Genomic DNA, 16,620 nt, shown 5'->3' with positions numbered 1-16,620 from the left:
CTCTCCTTTACTAATTTCTGCTAAAGATTGCATTTGGCATTAAAGAATATGTATGGGGCGACTCGATATAAGAATTTAATTTATAGTATATATAAATTATATTAGTGAAAGATTTTTTTAATTTTGTAATTTCTTAACTATAATACAAAAAGAAAAAGTATTGATTTGTCCGATGGGGGAAATGCGATTGCATGTATCGCCCCTCCCACCTGGTACAACCGTTTTTCATTTAAATTTACTAATGATACAATTTGAGATTAGAGTGTGGTACGACATATTTACAATGGGTCACATATCAATACGTGGTTTATATTATATAACTAATTTTATTCAAAAACTATGATTCTCCACAAAAATAGGACCGCCCCCCCCCAGCACTCAGAGGGCTAGAGGGGGGAGGGCAGTACATGCAATCGCCCCCCCTCACCCCACCAGAAAGGGAGCGACATAATATAAAATTTATATATTCATTCAACTAATTTTGTTCACAAACTATGATTTCTCCATAAAAACGGACCGCCCCCCCCCACTCAAAGGGTTTAGGTGGGAAGGGCAGAAGAGGTATTCGTCCCCCCCCCCACCAATCGGCAAACAAGGAACGACATAATATAAAGATCGGTTAAAATATCAATAACAAGTTACGAGGCTATAGATATTTGATTGATTTGTTAGCAGGCTGTGATTTCTACCAATAAATTGGACCGCCCCCCCACTCGAAAGTGTAGGGGGGGGGCGGGATTGATACCATCGCCCCCTCCCGACCCCACCAAATCGGCCAATATACTAGAGGGGGGGGGCGAAATAATCTAAAAATAGGTTGAAATATAAATAATTAGTATATATTTTTAACATAAGTAATAAATTCGTATACAAATTGTGTGAATCCTATACTAAAGTTCGTCCGCCCCCCCTTCGGGGGGGGGGGGGTCGGCCGAGTGGGGGGGGCGATCGCCCCTACCGCCCCCCCCCCTGGATCCGCCAGTGGTTTGTTGTAGAATGCATTTTTTAGAACAAACAATTTGTAATCAACAAAATTCCATTAAATCTACGAAATTCATCTAGCTGAATTGTACAATCTCCTTCCTATTGTCTCCTAGCCGCTAATCTTTAAGTAGGAGAAACCGTTTGATTTTTACAAAGTTTATAACAACTCAATCTGTCTGGTTAAAAGGTTGTACTGGTTATTTCGCCCACACCCAATTTCAGATCAAGTTGAAATTTTGCACAATTATTTCTTGTACGTTTCAAAACAAGAATTAAAAAAAAATAAAAAATTGTTAATTAACTATTGGTAATTCATTATTTTGTTTGGTATCGAACAAAGGAAAGTGGTGGTATACTTTGAATTAGTCCCCTTTATACTTTGTTTAGAAAGTAGGTCGTCGCTTAAAAGTTTGAAATTAGCCTTTTAATTTCATTATCAGTTCGCTGGCACAGTGGTTAGTGTATTGGACTGTGCTGGCTTGAGCCCACGAGTTTGAATTCAAGTCGTACAACTATTAAAAAGCGACTACTATTAAAAAGCGACTACTATTAAAAAGCGACTACTATTAACACTTATATCCCCCTTCTTTCTCCCCTCCCCTTTCTCCCAACTGGTCCAGACAAGGGAGATAAGATCATAGCCTAGTGAGAAAGCTAAAAGCATGAAATTGTGCTAAACAAGTAACAGTTGGTACAAATAATTTCTAATCGCACAGATTTATTGTTATTAGTCTAGATCTAGTCTATTACAAAATTTAATTACATTGCTGATCCAACTAACTGATACAATTACACTTAATATAAGCTTTTTTTTTTTTGCTTGTTTAACGATTTGTTTAACACAACGACAGTCTCATCAGAACTAAGGCTCGTGTCCAAATATCATCTTTGAAGGCAGCCTGATTATAACCTCGCCTCTCGTTGTGTTGATCTTGACACATTTAACCAAATGAGTACTTTCTTTTCTTTCCAAATTTGGCACCTCTCTGCTTTAACTGGGAGTGTTTCTTATATCCATTTTAAGTTTAACTAGTAGACTAAAAGCGTAAATGAAACTTTCCCGTTGGCATATGCCTTCAGCTAATTATCCTCTAACTTGAATAGGCCTACTTGCATTTAGCTAACAATGCGACTGTCTGTATAATTAAACAATTAAGGTGACTACTTAAAGCTCAGATGTTGAATTGTGTGTGCGGGGGGGGGGGGGGCACAATCAAGTCATGGAGAGACAAACTTAAGCCAAAAGCTTCTTTTTCCTTTTGTTTTGTTTTTTCCCTTTTGTTCTGGATGTGAAACCTATAAGGACAGTCTTTAATTAATTTTAGACAACCATTACTTTGTATGTATGCCACTGCCCCACTGTTTATTTATGAAGAACATTTCAATCAGTGTATAGAATTGTGTATCACTATCTTCCCTGTACATGAAATTTCTCCACTTTATGTTCGTTTCACAAAACTTATGACCATATCTGAACATTCTAATGTGTGACATTTGTAAAACTCGGTTCCGGACGTACATTGAACATTCCTGGAATGTAAACGTCTAGTCCTAGAACAAACGTTTCTCCTCAGCCCACACTTAATTCCCCTTTCCGTAACTGGGCCAGACTTCACGTACAGTGCACTCCTTGTTTCTATGGTAGACATATCTACTTGTTCAACCTGCTTGCACCTGGGTGGAACATTTAATTCTTGCATCTTGTAATAGTTTTTTTTTATCCTAAAATATACAAGTGTATCCTTTGCTCTCTCTCTCTCTCTTTGTCTCTCTCTCGCTCTCTGTCTCTCTGTGTGTGTCTCTCTCTGTCTCTCTGTGTCTCTCTCTCTTCTTGTTCTTTCTTTCTCTCTCACAAACACACCATCTTGCCTCTCCTACGATTCTATTCTTCCTATCCCCCAATTCCACCAAACGCAATCAACATTTTTGGTTTAATTTACCAAACTTTGTTGATTTTCATTATTTACTATAGATATATATATATATATATATATATATATATATATATATATATATATATATATATATATATATATATAATAATAATAATAATAATAATACTATGAAAATTATGGAATGTGGAAAATCTTTTTACGTTGCTTTGCAATGACTTGGAGTAGTAGACTGTCTGACTTTCTATTATTCTCATACAAATGGACATTTCAAATTTTCTTCTCATGATCAATTTTAACTTAAAAAAAAAATTGCGATCATTGTGAATAGAAGCAAGTTATTTGATTGTTACATCAATGTAGATGATAGATCTGTTTTATTATATCAATTTTGTTGTGATTCTTTGATTAACGTTGAAAAAAAATCTTATTCAAGGGAGCGCATCCTTGACAAATAACTTTCATAATAAGCTACTTGATAATTTCCCTTTTCTTATTTCATTTTCTCGTGTGTAAGCGTGTTAGTGTATGTTTATGTTAAAACTTTTAAAAAATCTTTTTTTTTTTTTCATTGTCCATGTTTCCTTTATGCAATAAATATTTATGATTTAATTATTTTAAAAATGTAAATTCTAACAATTTCTACTAGAACTGTCAATGCTTGTGATTTCAGACATTTGAGTTTGAGTTGGTAGGAGATGGAATTAAAGCGTCTGATGAGTTACTGATTACTATCAAGGATTGGGAGAGAGTTGGAAGAAACAGGTATACAACATCTCAGATGATAACATTATTCGCAAGCATCACTTGTAACATTGAATTCTCCGATACAATGATCAGAAGGGAAGTTCAAAATAAAAATAATACTGTGAAATTAAAAAAAAAAAAAATATTTCCAGCATTATTCTCATTGTAATGGAATTCTATTCTCTTTAAATGGGGAAATGGCATTACTTTACTTATGTTATTTAAGTCACTGTATTTAAAATAAGAACAAATAAAGAGTGGAAATTTGTGTATTCTCTTGTACAATACTCAATTCTTTAGACAACTCGGGACAGCTAAATTGCTTTTAAAAGAATTCACAAAAGGTGGAGCCCAAGAACTCACTCTGAATCTTTTGGATGCCAACAGCAGAGCACTTCCAGTAAGTGCAATGGTTTGTTTTTTTTATGGTAGAGAAAATGTGTCTTCTGTGTCTAAGATACGCAAATGTAGTGAAATGTTTTGATGGTGAAAATGGAGCCATCTCTGTATATATAGATCTGTGTTCAAACTCTAAAATTCTATCACAAATAATACAGATAATTACAGCCAAAACAAGTAAAATGTAAAAAAAAATATATATCTTTTCAAAAAACACAAAGCTTACATGAGTGACATTGCATCATTATTTTCTTTAATCGTTTCTAATGCACTAAAATCAGTGACTACATCAGCAATAAGTAAGTTAATACCCGCACGCAGTGGGTAATATCTGTCTAGTTTTCTATATATTACAATATTAATTAATTACGACTGATTTATTATTAATTGGTTAATTTTTTTATTGATTCATTTGTCGTCATCAACATTGAATAATTGTGCAAAGTTTCCTCTGAGAATGGGAAGTGAAAGAAGTCATGTGTAATAGATTCCACACAGAGTGAGTTAATAGAAGCTTTGTTAAAAAAAAAAATGTGAGTCATGATTTCTTTAACAATATGTTCAATAGTTCAATTAGCTTTTTCAGTGAATCAAATTGTCATTGTTCTTATCAATTAGGGCTCTTCTGTTAAGATACAAATAGTTTGTAAACAACCACAAGTTGCTGGTGGAACAGATGCTACTGGAGGTAAGCTTTTATCATTTTTACTGGCACTTACACTACCTTTTATTTTATGCTGTCCATCTGTCTGTTATGTTTAGAATTAAAAGTGCTATTGAATATCTCATTTTACAATTACCATCATTGTGCTCAAACTAGGTGCAACTGCTTCTTTTGGTTTTATAAAGGGGTACCAATTTGTTTTAAAATACTTTGGAAATTGTATACACTTATTTACAAACCAGTTGCTTTTCTGTTTTTGAAACAAGGAGTGCATATTTTATGTACACACATAGAAACAATTTTTAAACTGTAGCTTTATAAATTGTTTGGGATCTAAATTATCATGAACTGTTTTAAAATTTGTATGCAATAAAATGTATAATTAAGAGTGACCTTTAGGGAGTCGTTGATGAGTTCATGTATATAAAAAACTACCTTTATTATCTTATTTTTGCACTATATAAAATACCATGAAATTAACAATATATTTATTTTATTTTTATGAAAAACCTATTGTCACATCTCTCCTCCTTCGTGATCGAAGATGAGCACATTTCTCATATCCTATGATGGCATGGGTATGTTTGGTCAGATGCAGATAGGCCTGCTTGTTCTCTCAGCAGGAGAGTCATAATATGTTGCTTTGACACTTTCAAAAAACAAAATCAGCACATTTGAATCAAGTGTTTTTGTAGTCTATCCTTACAAAAGAGTTTTTTTGTTCATTACTGTCACAACGTGCGTTGTGGTGCCGGGGATTTCACTTGAATTAAAATAGTTGAATAAATGACGATCTAGGATTCACAATAAAAGATTCTTTGTTAAAACACAACTCTGGAACTTTATTTAAATATAAAACGTAAGTACAGCTTATGTACAAGTTACAGATCAACAAGCACAAACAACATTACAAAGGCTTTAAATCAGAGCTCTTAGAAACGCGACTGTCTACTAGGAAATTCTTTCATCCACTGGCGTTCTTTCTACTCTCGTCAATTCTCTGGCGCTAAAATGTCTTTATTTATTTTCAAATCAACCAATAGATTTGCCACATCGTAATTATGTCTCGGGTAAAACCTGAGGCGCTGTCAAGGATCTAGATTTGTGGGGTAATTCCTGAGGCTCAGTCAAGGGTTTATATTTCTATTTACACATAAGCTTTTAAATGTGAAATATACAAATAAATCTATAATGGCATCTGTGACAATTACAAAATTATTGAACCTGTCACTTGGTCTTGGCCTCTGAACCAAGGAATCATTAGTTTGATTCCCAGTGAACACTAATGGGTATCTGATATTAGTTGGAAAAAATAAAGTTAGTTGGTTATTGTGCTGGCCACATGACACCCTTTTTAACAGTGGGCTTAAGAAACAGAGGATCTATACATCATGTATTTCATACCAAAGGCCTAAAAGGGTGAATTTTTACTATTTTTTGCTTTTAGTTTAGTTAATCTCATTAGGTCACATGGATAGCAGCGATACAATTAATAAAAGTTTGGCTATATTTGTTTATAATGAGTATCTGAGCTTCACTTTCTGTATGATTGAATCATTCAACAAATGAGAAAACATATTTATTTTGCTCAGCTAAAGTTATTAACCTGGAGGAAGGGAATGTGGAGGAAACTGTTGAAGAAGCTTTGGATGAAACTGGCAAACCTCTGGAAATTGTGGATCCTGTCTCAGGACTCAAGACCAGACTGACAAACAGAAAGATAAAGAGAAACAAGAAAGTGAGAAATTTATCTGCCAAACCACAAGATCTTCAGGTCAGATGAAATTTAGTTTATAGTAATATCTTTCTTTTTTGATTTGAAAATAAAACACAAATCTGTTTCAGCTATTTGTATACAGTTAAAGGCTCAAAAATATCAAATGAATACTTTGGCCTGTTTTATGGCACAGCGGCACAATTTAGGCCATGTCATACCAATGAACACTTAAAAAAGCTTATAGGTTTTAATTCTTATTCACTTTCAATTAAAACTATAAAGTTTTTATTTATGTTTCAGTAAAATTCAGATTTGTGTTGTTCTTTTGATGTTCTGCTTTTAAGTTTTTTTTCTGACTGTGAATTCTGAGGATACTAAAATATTGTATCAAAAGAAGATTTAGATTTTATAGAACATCTGCACCATTTTGTTGTTTATCATAAAATGTATTTTGTTGGGTTCAAAAGTCATGTTAATATTAGTTTCTAAAAAATAAGGCTTACAGTAGTATCCTGGAGTTTGTCTTTATATTACTTTATCATTAGAGATCTGAGCCGCTGAATGATAAGATTACCTTACAAAGTCTGAGTAGATTTGATAGGAGTCAATCTTACTTTCACTATTTTATATATATATATATATATTTGGTTACAATTATTAATGACCTGATACACAGAATGTTAAGATTACCTTACAAAGTCTGAGTAGATTTGATAGGAATCAATCTTACTTTCACTATTTTATATATATATATATTTGGTTACAATTATTAATGACCTGATACAATGAATGCCTAATAGAGATTAATGTGAGGTAGATATTAGAAAACTTTTAGACAATGAAAGACCACTCTGTTTGTTAATAAATAGGTTATGAATTTTGAATAAAGTCATTTATAGTGAAGAATCTTATTAGAACTCATGATATGTATTTCCTATTAGCAGGAGGCATGGTGGCTGATAGGTAAAGCCCTTGGCTTCTGAACCGGGGGTCCTGGATTCTGATCCTTGTGAAGACTGGGATTTTTAATTTTGGGATCTTTGGGCGCCTCTGAGTCCAACCAGCTGTAATGGGTACCTGACACTAGTTGGGGAAAAGTAAAGGTGGTTCGTCCTTGAACTGGCCACATGACACCCTCGTTAACTGTAGGCCGCAGAAACAGATGACCTTTATATCATCTGCCCTATAGATCATAAGGTCTGAAAGGGGAACTTTACTTTTTTTTATTAGTAGGCGATCTGAAATGTCAATTCTTTTAAGGAAATAAACAAGGAAGAAAGGTTCCTAAATGTTGACAACGCTTCTTAAATCTTGACCTAGAGATGCTGTGGATTAACGGGAAATTGTTCTGGTGACATACTCTGTCTCACTCTATTTCCTTTCTATACATTTCAAGAGTCCAATATGTTGTATTTCATAGAAGCTTCTTCTTTTGATTAGATAATGCTCACCTCTTTGGGTGTATGTCTATGAAATAGTATTAGAACGCACATTCTCTGCTAATGACAACAATCCCTTACTTCTTGGTGGCGCATGTCCCATCATTGAAGTCATATGATGTTAGTAATTAACAACTGAGCAGTGTACAGAAACCCCATCCTCCCGCCCTCTCCATGGCGCTCATTCGGATAATGTTTATTCACGTGACTCAGGGGCAACATGTCACACGCGGTCTCAGTATCAGCGCAACGTGCCCCACCTTCGAATCCAAAAAGTCACTAGCAGGGTTCTGCTTCTTGTACAGAAGGAGAGAAGAAGAAATATTGAAAACATATAGGCCTGTACTGTGATTCATGTAGGCTACTTACAACAATATATATTGCCAAATCTCTTCAGTAGAAGTAAGTCATTGAACAGCACCAACCAAAACACACACACACGTTCTAAGTGAAACTAAATGTATACACAACAAATATTGCGTTGACCATAATGAAGGTTCATTTCCCGTTAAAACTTGACCTACTACTTCACGCAAGAGAAACGAGAGAAAATGTCAAATTAGAATAGAGGATAACGGTTATACAATCGTCACCAATAGTCAGACCTCAAAAGTAAATAGTTTGAGGCATTGGCCCTTTGATTCGGTGTCCAACAGAAACTTATGTTTTTACTAGCCAGGGCTGAATGAGAGTATGACTTTATGACTTTAAGCAATTAAAAATCCAAACACCACTTCAGCTGACCAGTGGTTACATTGGAGAAGGCTTTCTGGAAGATTATATTAATTTATTGTCTGATCAAAAATATTATGGATTAATTATTGCCGCGCTGGTCACTACTATTATCAGTTGATGTGAAGGGTAGCAGCTTGTGTTTGTTAATGTGTGTTTACAGCCGGCTACTAATTGTTGGGAAATAAGGGGGGGGGGACGCTCGTTAGTTTACAGACATCTCGCGCCATGCATTTGTCAACCCATTGAAGTTAATCTTAATGACAATCATCATCTCTGACTGAAACAGATGGGCGTGGTCTTACAATTCTTTTAGTACTCCCCTGCCAGCCCATTTCACATCACTGAGGCGCTAGTTAAGGTTCACACATGCACACTCACAAATACACACTGACACAAGGTACTTACTGACACATGGTACTTTCACAGAGTTTGAAGAAAACCTTTACATCCGCTACTTCCACTTAAAAGTCACTTCAACCTACCAACTCTACCACCAGTCCACTTGTTAACCTCCACCTTACCCGTTAACTCTACTTTAGGTTAACCTCCACCTTACCCGTTAACTCTACTTTAGGTTAACCTCCACCTTACCCGTTAACTCTACTTTAGGTTAACCTCCACCTTACCCGTTAACTCTACTTTAGCAGCTACCTGTTGACTTCACTCAAGTTTCCCCTTCAGACCTTGCGATCTTTAGGGCAGATGCTGTAAAGGTCATCTGTTTCTATGGCCCACGGTTAACGAGGGTGTCATGTGGCCAGTACAACGACCAAACGCCTTCACTTTTCCCCAACTAATGTCAGGTACCCATTAGAGCTGGGTGGCCTAAGAGGCGTTTACTCAGAGGCCTACCCGTTAACTCTACTTCAACCTATCCCAATAAAAAACAAACAAAGAAGAAATATAAGAGGACTAGCTGTAAACACTCTCTGGAACCCCCATTTTTTTAAACCTGCACATCGTAATTTGATTTGGAAAGACCCGGTTCATAATGCGCCCCGGACACATAAGTTTGTACAGGTTAATTCTCCCCCACCCAGTCTCGGATTAATCAGAAATTTTGTACAATTATTTCTTTTACTTGACAGCAAATAATCAATAATAAAAATAATTACCAATTACATCATTAACTATTGGTAATTATTTTGTTTGGTATGTTGAACAAGGGAAAGACATCATTCTTGACAGATGTAGTGGTATAAGTTGAATTGAGGACTCTTGAGCCCTGAGTGAACATTTTGTTTATGCATTAAAAAAAAAACGATCATGTAAACATTCACCAAGATACCCCCTTCGTCCCTTCCTCTTTCACAACTGGTCCAGACACGTGATAGGATCCTAGCGCATTGAGAAAGATTAAAGTGAAACAAAAACATTTGGTCAAAATAAATGTTTCTAATTATTAGGTCTCCGTCAATCTCATCTAGGACTGAGCCAAAGTAATTGATACAATTACAATTAATATAAGCTTTTTTTTTCTTTTTTTTTTTTAAAAAAGTATTTTTTTTTACCTTTAATCTTAAAGCAAGCCATGTAGAGTATTAGACACCGCAAACATTTCTTCCTACCAGCAGTTTCAGGCCTAGAGAAACATTGATTTATTTTCCGAAGGCCCAAATTGAATGACACAATTCCGTTCCACTTTCAGAAGGCTTTCTACATTTGTTTTGGTATTCTGTTCTCTAATTACAAAGAAATAGCAACTTAGTTTTATTAATTGTAATCGTATATTTGACCCCTTTTGAATGTAGCGAAAGGACAATAGATCTGGATTTATCTTTTTAATTTCTATAAGGATTTTTTTTTTACAAAGCTTTTATCAACTCACTCTGTATTTGTAATCGCACAGATTTATTATTGTCAGTCTAAATATATCACAAATTTAATTACAAGATGATCCAAAATAAATGATACAATTACGCTTAGTATAAGCTTTGTTAAAGTATTTTATTATCTTTCTTGTTTTTTTTTTTTTTTAATTTCTGATTTAGTCAGCGTCAAAAAAGTTACCCCGATTGATCAGCACACATTTCTCAGATTTTAAATCTATTTATAACATCTATTGTTAGTTTTAAACTTTCTATTTCTATGCATCTTTAATCACACAAAAAAAAAGAATCTAGACCTATCTTTTTAATGCTGTTACTGCCTGTTAGGATTAGTTTTTTTGAAAATGATCACATATGGATAACACCAGAAAGAAATGTGCAATCTATACACATAACAGACAGACACGAATCTCGTTACCTCACGATAGCTCTTAGGAGGTTTGGACTAGAACTTTATAAACTTCTTTTCTCTTGGAGCGCTTGAAAGTTAGGACAAATCAGTGACCGTGAATTGGGCAATTCTTATTGTTATGAATGTAGGTCCACGTGATTTGTAACCTTTTTTTTTTTTGTTAAAAGATGCGCTTTATTTCCTGGACATTACAGACAATCACAAACCTATTTACCAATAGGCTATGGATTATGCATGAATATCTATGTGACGTAATTTATTGGGCGGGTAATAAAAAAGGTTGAAAGGTTATTATAATTAGATCAGAAGGATCACGTTACTGTTAAGTTACGAAAGAAACCTGTGAGGCTTGAAGACTCGCATTGACCCAAATCCTAACAGCTGTGAAGTTACTCCCTCTTCCTCCCTGTTTTGAAATATTTCAGGCTTGTTTTGTGTGGACATGAAGAAGAAGAATAAAGAGAAGACCATGTGTAGTTGTTGTCGTTTTTTTTTTAATCGATGAATGCGATGAGAATATAAAGGATTTTGAAAAGCGTTTTGTGATGAGGACGTGGCAGATGGACGGACAAAGAAACACACACACAACTGCTTTGTACAACTTCAATTGTAACAAGGAAAAGAAATGTTATTGGCAATAGGACGAAAGTATTAAGTCATTTTAGTGAACTTGAAATGGGACTCAAGGTCAGCTTTTTTTTCTTTTTTTCCTTTTCCTATGACATGTATCCGAGGACAGCCTCAATGGTGGAATGGAGTAGAATTCTTTTCAGACGACTAGATCTGGCAGTAGTTGAGCATCAACATCTGAAAGTATGGACAGTGAAAATAAGTGGCGCGGGAAAAGAGGTCAGCAGATATAAGTGTAAGATTGACCTTTGAAGTGGAGAGATGATTACATGTTTTACTTTTCACTTATATGTTCAAGTATTCAATTTCCTCAGTTGTGACTTTAGTGAAAGAACTCGATCATTGAGAGTTATCAGTTCTTATTCCCCTAATTTTGCTTTTCTTTAGAGATGGGCGACTTTGTCAAAATCTTATCAACTTTGATTCTGAAGTGATACTTTACTATGAAACTGAAAACTAAAGTTTTGCTAAATGGGATTCAGTTGTAATTGTTACCAATAGTAAGACTCAGTGTCTATGATGCCAGGCTTGAAACATCATTTTCGACCTTCAAGTGTAAAGTAGTCGAACTAATCTTAAACTATTTTCTAAGGGGTAACAAGCCAGCAAACAGCAATAGAGAAAGAAATCAAAAGACGTAAATTGGGCAGATTAGTCTGGGAGAACCCACAGGGGAAGAAAGAGTCTGGAAGAACCCACAGGGGAAGAAAAAGTCTGGGAGAACCCACAGGGGAAGAAAGAGTCTGGAAGAACCCACAGGGGAAGAAAAAGTCTGGGAGAACCCACAGGGGAAGAAAAAGTCTGGGAGAACCCACAGGGGAAGAAAGAGTCTGGAAGAACCCACAGGGGAAGAAAGAGTCTAGAAGAACCCACAGGGGAAGAAAAAGTCTGGGAGAACCCACAGGGGAAGAAAAAGTCTGGGAGAACCCACAGGGGAAGAAAAAGTCTGGGAGAACCCACAGGGGAAGAAAAAGTCTGTGAGAACCCACAGGGGAAGAAAGAGTCTGGAAGAACCCACAGGGGAAGAAAGAGTCTGGAAGAACCCACAGGGGAAGAAAAAGTCTGGGATAACCCACAGGGGAAGAAAAAGTCTGTGAGAACCCACAGGGGAAGAAAGAGTCTGTGAGAACCCACAGGGGAAGAAAGAGTCTGGAAGAACCCACAGGGGAAGAAAAAGTCTGGGATAACCCACAGGGGAAGAAAAAGTCTGTGAGAACCCACAGGGGAAGAAAGAGTCTGGAAGAACCCACAGGGGAAGAAAGAGTCTGGAAGAACCCACAGGGGAAGAAAAAGTCTGGGAGAACCCACAGGGGAAGAAAAAGTCTGGAAGAATCCACAGGGAAGAAAAGGTCTGGGAGAACCCACATGGGAAGAAAAAGTCTGGGAGAACCCACAGGGAAAGAAAAAGTCTGGGAGAACCCACAGGGAAAGAAAAAGTCTGGGAGAACCCACAGGGGAAGAAAAAGTCTGGAAGAATCCACAGGGGAAGAAAAAGTCTGGGAGACCAAAGCAGACGTGAAGGCTAGTGGAACAAGAAATAAAGACATCAGGATTGACCTTGACCCCCAACTGAGGGAAATCGCCCAGAGTCCGATGGCGAAGTACTGTTTAGGCTCTATATTTCACTTGAAGTCATAAAGATGAAGTGAAGTCACCACTGGTCTACAAAATGTACCATACGGTTCGGATACTTCAGGCCTTCATCAGCTACAATACAAACAAACAAACAAAAAGACAAACAATGAAAAAAGTGATGCAGTATTCCAAAGGGTCCATATTACTTAGCAGCACAAAGTTGACGTCCACGACGTTACAGCACACACCTTTAAGGACCTAACACACTTAACAAAAAAATATTCCTACTACATTAAGCAGTCTAATCCTTTATTTATGTTCGCATAAAGTATATCTTTAGCTAACACTTAGATTATCATGCAGCCCTTTTTTATGAATACTCATAAGCATATAAACAGTGATATTTTTTAGGGGTAAGTCTCACATAGGTAGGTCTAGACATCCGGGTAAAGGCATTGGAATAGCATAGGATTAAGGAAATGGGGGGGGGGGGAGGGGGAGGAGAAAAGAATAAGTTGGTCGGCTCATATCAGATCCCTTAATTATGACTACTTTTTAAATAACTAGTTTACTTTATTATGAATTTCATTTTTCCACATACCGCGTTTCAAGACTTTTTGTTTTCTAGTGTATCGGGTTTGATGATAGCTTGATCCCAACTTGCTCTTCATTTTTATACTGGATTTTGTTTTTTCTTTATCAGTTACAATGAGACTTTAAGCCTAATAGTGTATGTTCAATTGAAAGCAAGCTTAAGGAAAAAAAATATTTGAAAAAAAAAAAAAAAAAAAAAAAGGAAAGAACCGCTAATTACTGCCAAAATATCTCTAGATGGCACGTTTAGCTCCCTTTCTGCTATAAACAAAAAATATTAATATACCAATAATGATTAATTGATTATGAATCGTCTTCGACTCTGAATAATAATGCATAATGTCCACTAGATCCGAGAATGGGAAGTGGGAGTAATAGCGTGGAGAAAACGTAGCAAGGACACACAAAAACAACTCCATATATACAGCCACACTTCGGAATAAGAAGTAGTTTTTTTTTTAGGTATAATAATTAATTATTTAAAATTTTAACTACATCCTATATTGCGTATGAGAGAATGATCGTGTCCAACTTTTGACCTAGCAGAGTGAGTTGATAGAAGCTTTGTCAAGAGATCTGCTCAATGCAAATAACAGAAGGGAAAACAAAAACTCAGATCCGACCGAGAGAAGATAAGCGTGTAGCAGAATCGACCATTTGGTTGTAAATAACTATTAGACCTAAAGTTAAAAAAGAAACTAGTGTAGGCCTAAATATTGTGAACTAAATACCAGTAAGTAGCGAAATCAAAACATTATGTCACTGTCACAGATGAATGATGTGTTCGTTTCTTTACTTACCACACTCACAAGATGTCCGGCTTTGGAAACAGTTTTAAATTTGTCAAACCCCGCCCTCCCCCCCACATACACACAAACCAAACCACCACCATGGTGTTACATTTAGGGTTAATCTTTGTGATTTTTTTTTATTCAGTATCATGTGCCATATTAAAGAAATATATAGCCTATATAATAGGTTTAATTAATGTTAGATTACCAGGCATAAACTAATTAAGTAATCAAATACTGCTCTGCTCAATTCACCGTAAATACAACTCAGCCGTGTGAATCATGTTTAATAAACCTTAATATCAATACTTAATGAATTGCGTTGGCTAAAACAAATTTGTTACATGATATGGGGGAAGAAAGGTCATTCGACCACAGCGAGCAGTATCTCCAACTCTACACAAGTGTGAGTCAGGCCGCGCCAGTTGTGGCTGTCGGCTTTATGGAGAGCGATTGCAAGTGAGAACTGGGCGATTGTGGCTCTAATGAAGTTTATAATACTAGTTGGATTCAAAGCGTGGTCTATGCGGTGCTTCAAGATTTTGTGTCTTATTGATTCACCTTCGTGTTTGCACATGACTGGAATTTGTTGTCGCCATTTTTTAGCTCTGAAGTGCAAGATCTAGATCTAGATAGGGCCAGTTCTGGTGTCACTAAACTATTTGTATTTTAAATCCTTTATTTTTTTTTTGACTAATTAATTAATAGCCATTGCTCATAAATTAGGGTAGGATTAGCCAAATAAACCCATTTCGACTAAACGCTGTTACCGAGACTCGCCTACGACATTTCTGTTTTCATTGTATAGCACTGTGCACGAAGCACGAGCAATACACAAGGACTCAATCTTTGATTATTTCGGATTAAACTGTGGATTACGTAGGATTGAGACCGAGTCTACATATTGATCGCTAATTTTGTCAGGGATTGAAATCTCTCGTGTAGAGATGCCACGATTTTGAAATGCAATTCAATGAACGCACTATATTAGAAATAGATCAATTGTATTAAACAACTCGCGTTGTTTCGATCTGCGGTCCAGTTGGTGAAATGAGATTCTTTGGGAAGTTTATATAACTCCGAGTGTAAGTCTAGTTGGTATAGGGGGGAAAGGGAGTGAAAGGGCGCCGCGTTGCTTGCAGCAGCATGCCTGTAACAGCTGGCTATCTAAACATAATACAAACTCTAAATATTACTGCTGAGTTTCTGATGGGCTAAAAACAACATAACACAAGTGCTTATTGATAGGCTTCATAAATTTTCTTGCAAATAGTAATAACACTCGCGTAGTGGAAATTTAAGCTGAATGCATATTCGGAAAGAACTGTTGTGCTGTGATACGGTAACATTTACCAATCGATACGTTTTGTTTTTGTGGTGTAGTGATGTTCTTAGAATGTTCTAGTTTTTGGTGATTTAAGAATGTGTTCTTGAATAATGCATAAAGTGTTGGTCATCATGATCACTAATTGAGTTGGACATGTTTCACGTGTCATCATGATCTAATTCGTTTCATTGGATCCTCAAGTTTCCAAAATGTCGGATACACATGATGGTAAAAAGGCAAAGAAAGAAGCCGCGGATGAAGGTGGGATTAAACAGGCCCGCGCTGATGAACCTTTGGAAGCGAAAGCACCTGACTCCAAGAAGAAAAAAAAGCAAGAGGAAAATGTCAGTACAAGAAAAGCCAATACTAAATCTTCTTGGGATAGGTTTGAAGCTGGGAAGGCCGTAGACTTTCAGGTTAGAGATGGAAGTCTGCTCACTTCATATTTCATTGTTGTATTGTCATAATACTAAGGCTTGTCTTCGAGTCCGTATGGCTGTATTAGAGATGCTTAGGATGTACATTATTTGTATGTTCTGGAAACTATCAACAAGCCTCCCTTTCTCTCCATACAAACTAATCGTATGCTGGCGTCAGTGTTGCCGACGTGATTGTATTGTTTGGCCGACTGGCATTATTATTAGTATTAGCTTGTTAATATTGTTAATTATTGAATGAATTGATTGTTATGAAGATATGGTTCTGAGTGAGCCTGGTCTATCGGAGTTAATTGAATAATCGTGTATTTTACGGTTGACCTACGAACAAAGAAATTTATGAAAGCCAACTTTTTTGACAGATGACAAAACCATATGTATACATAGTATGTGAACAAAATATATAACCACTTTCTTGCGTTGTTTTTACTAGTTTTCAAAAGGGTGT

General features: G+C 36.0%; 1 protein-coding gene across 11 annotated transcripts in view; it reads left to right on the top strand.

The window, feature by feature from the left end:
- Positions 1-16,620, top strand: part of LOC106072251 (myoferlin-like) — a 76,744-nt gene that overhangs the window by 16,180 nt on the left and 43,944 nt on the right. For 10 of the 11 annotated variants that reach the window (XM_056007168.1, XM_056007135.1, XM_056007112.1 and 7 more), the window contains exons 3-6: positions 3,550-3,641; positions 3,924-4,023; positions 4,641-4,710; positions 6,279-6,460. In XM_056007168.1, coding sequence (XP_055863143.1) covers positions 3,550-3,641; positions 3,924-4,023; positions 4,641-4,710; positions 6,279-6,460 — 444 coding nt within the window. Of the gene's footprint in view, positions 1-3,549; positions 3,642-3,923; positions 4,024-4,640; positions 4,711-6,278; positions 6,461-14,836; positions 16,152-16,620 lie in introns of those variants that run through there. The other variant, XM_056007162.1, reaches the window with a different exon arrangement.

Source organism: Biomphalaria glabrata, chromosome 1, assembly GCF_947242115.1.
Source record: "Biomphalaria glabrata chromosome 1, xgBioGlab47.1, whole genome shotgun sequence".
NCBI lineage: Eukaryota > Metazoa > Mollusca > Gastropoda > Planorbidae > Biomphalaria > Biomphalaria glabrata.
Note: the sequence above shows the minus strand (reverse complement) of the source record. Positions and strands in the feature narration are given on the sequence as shown.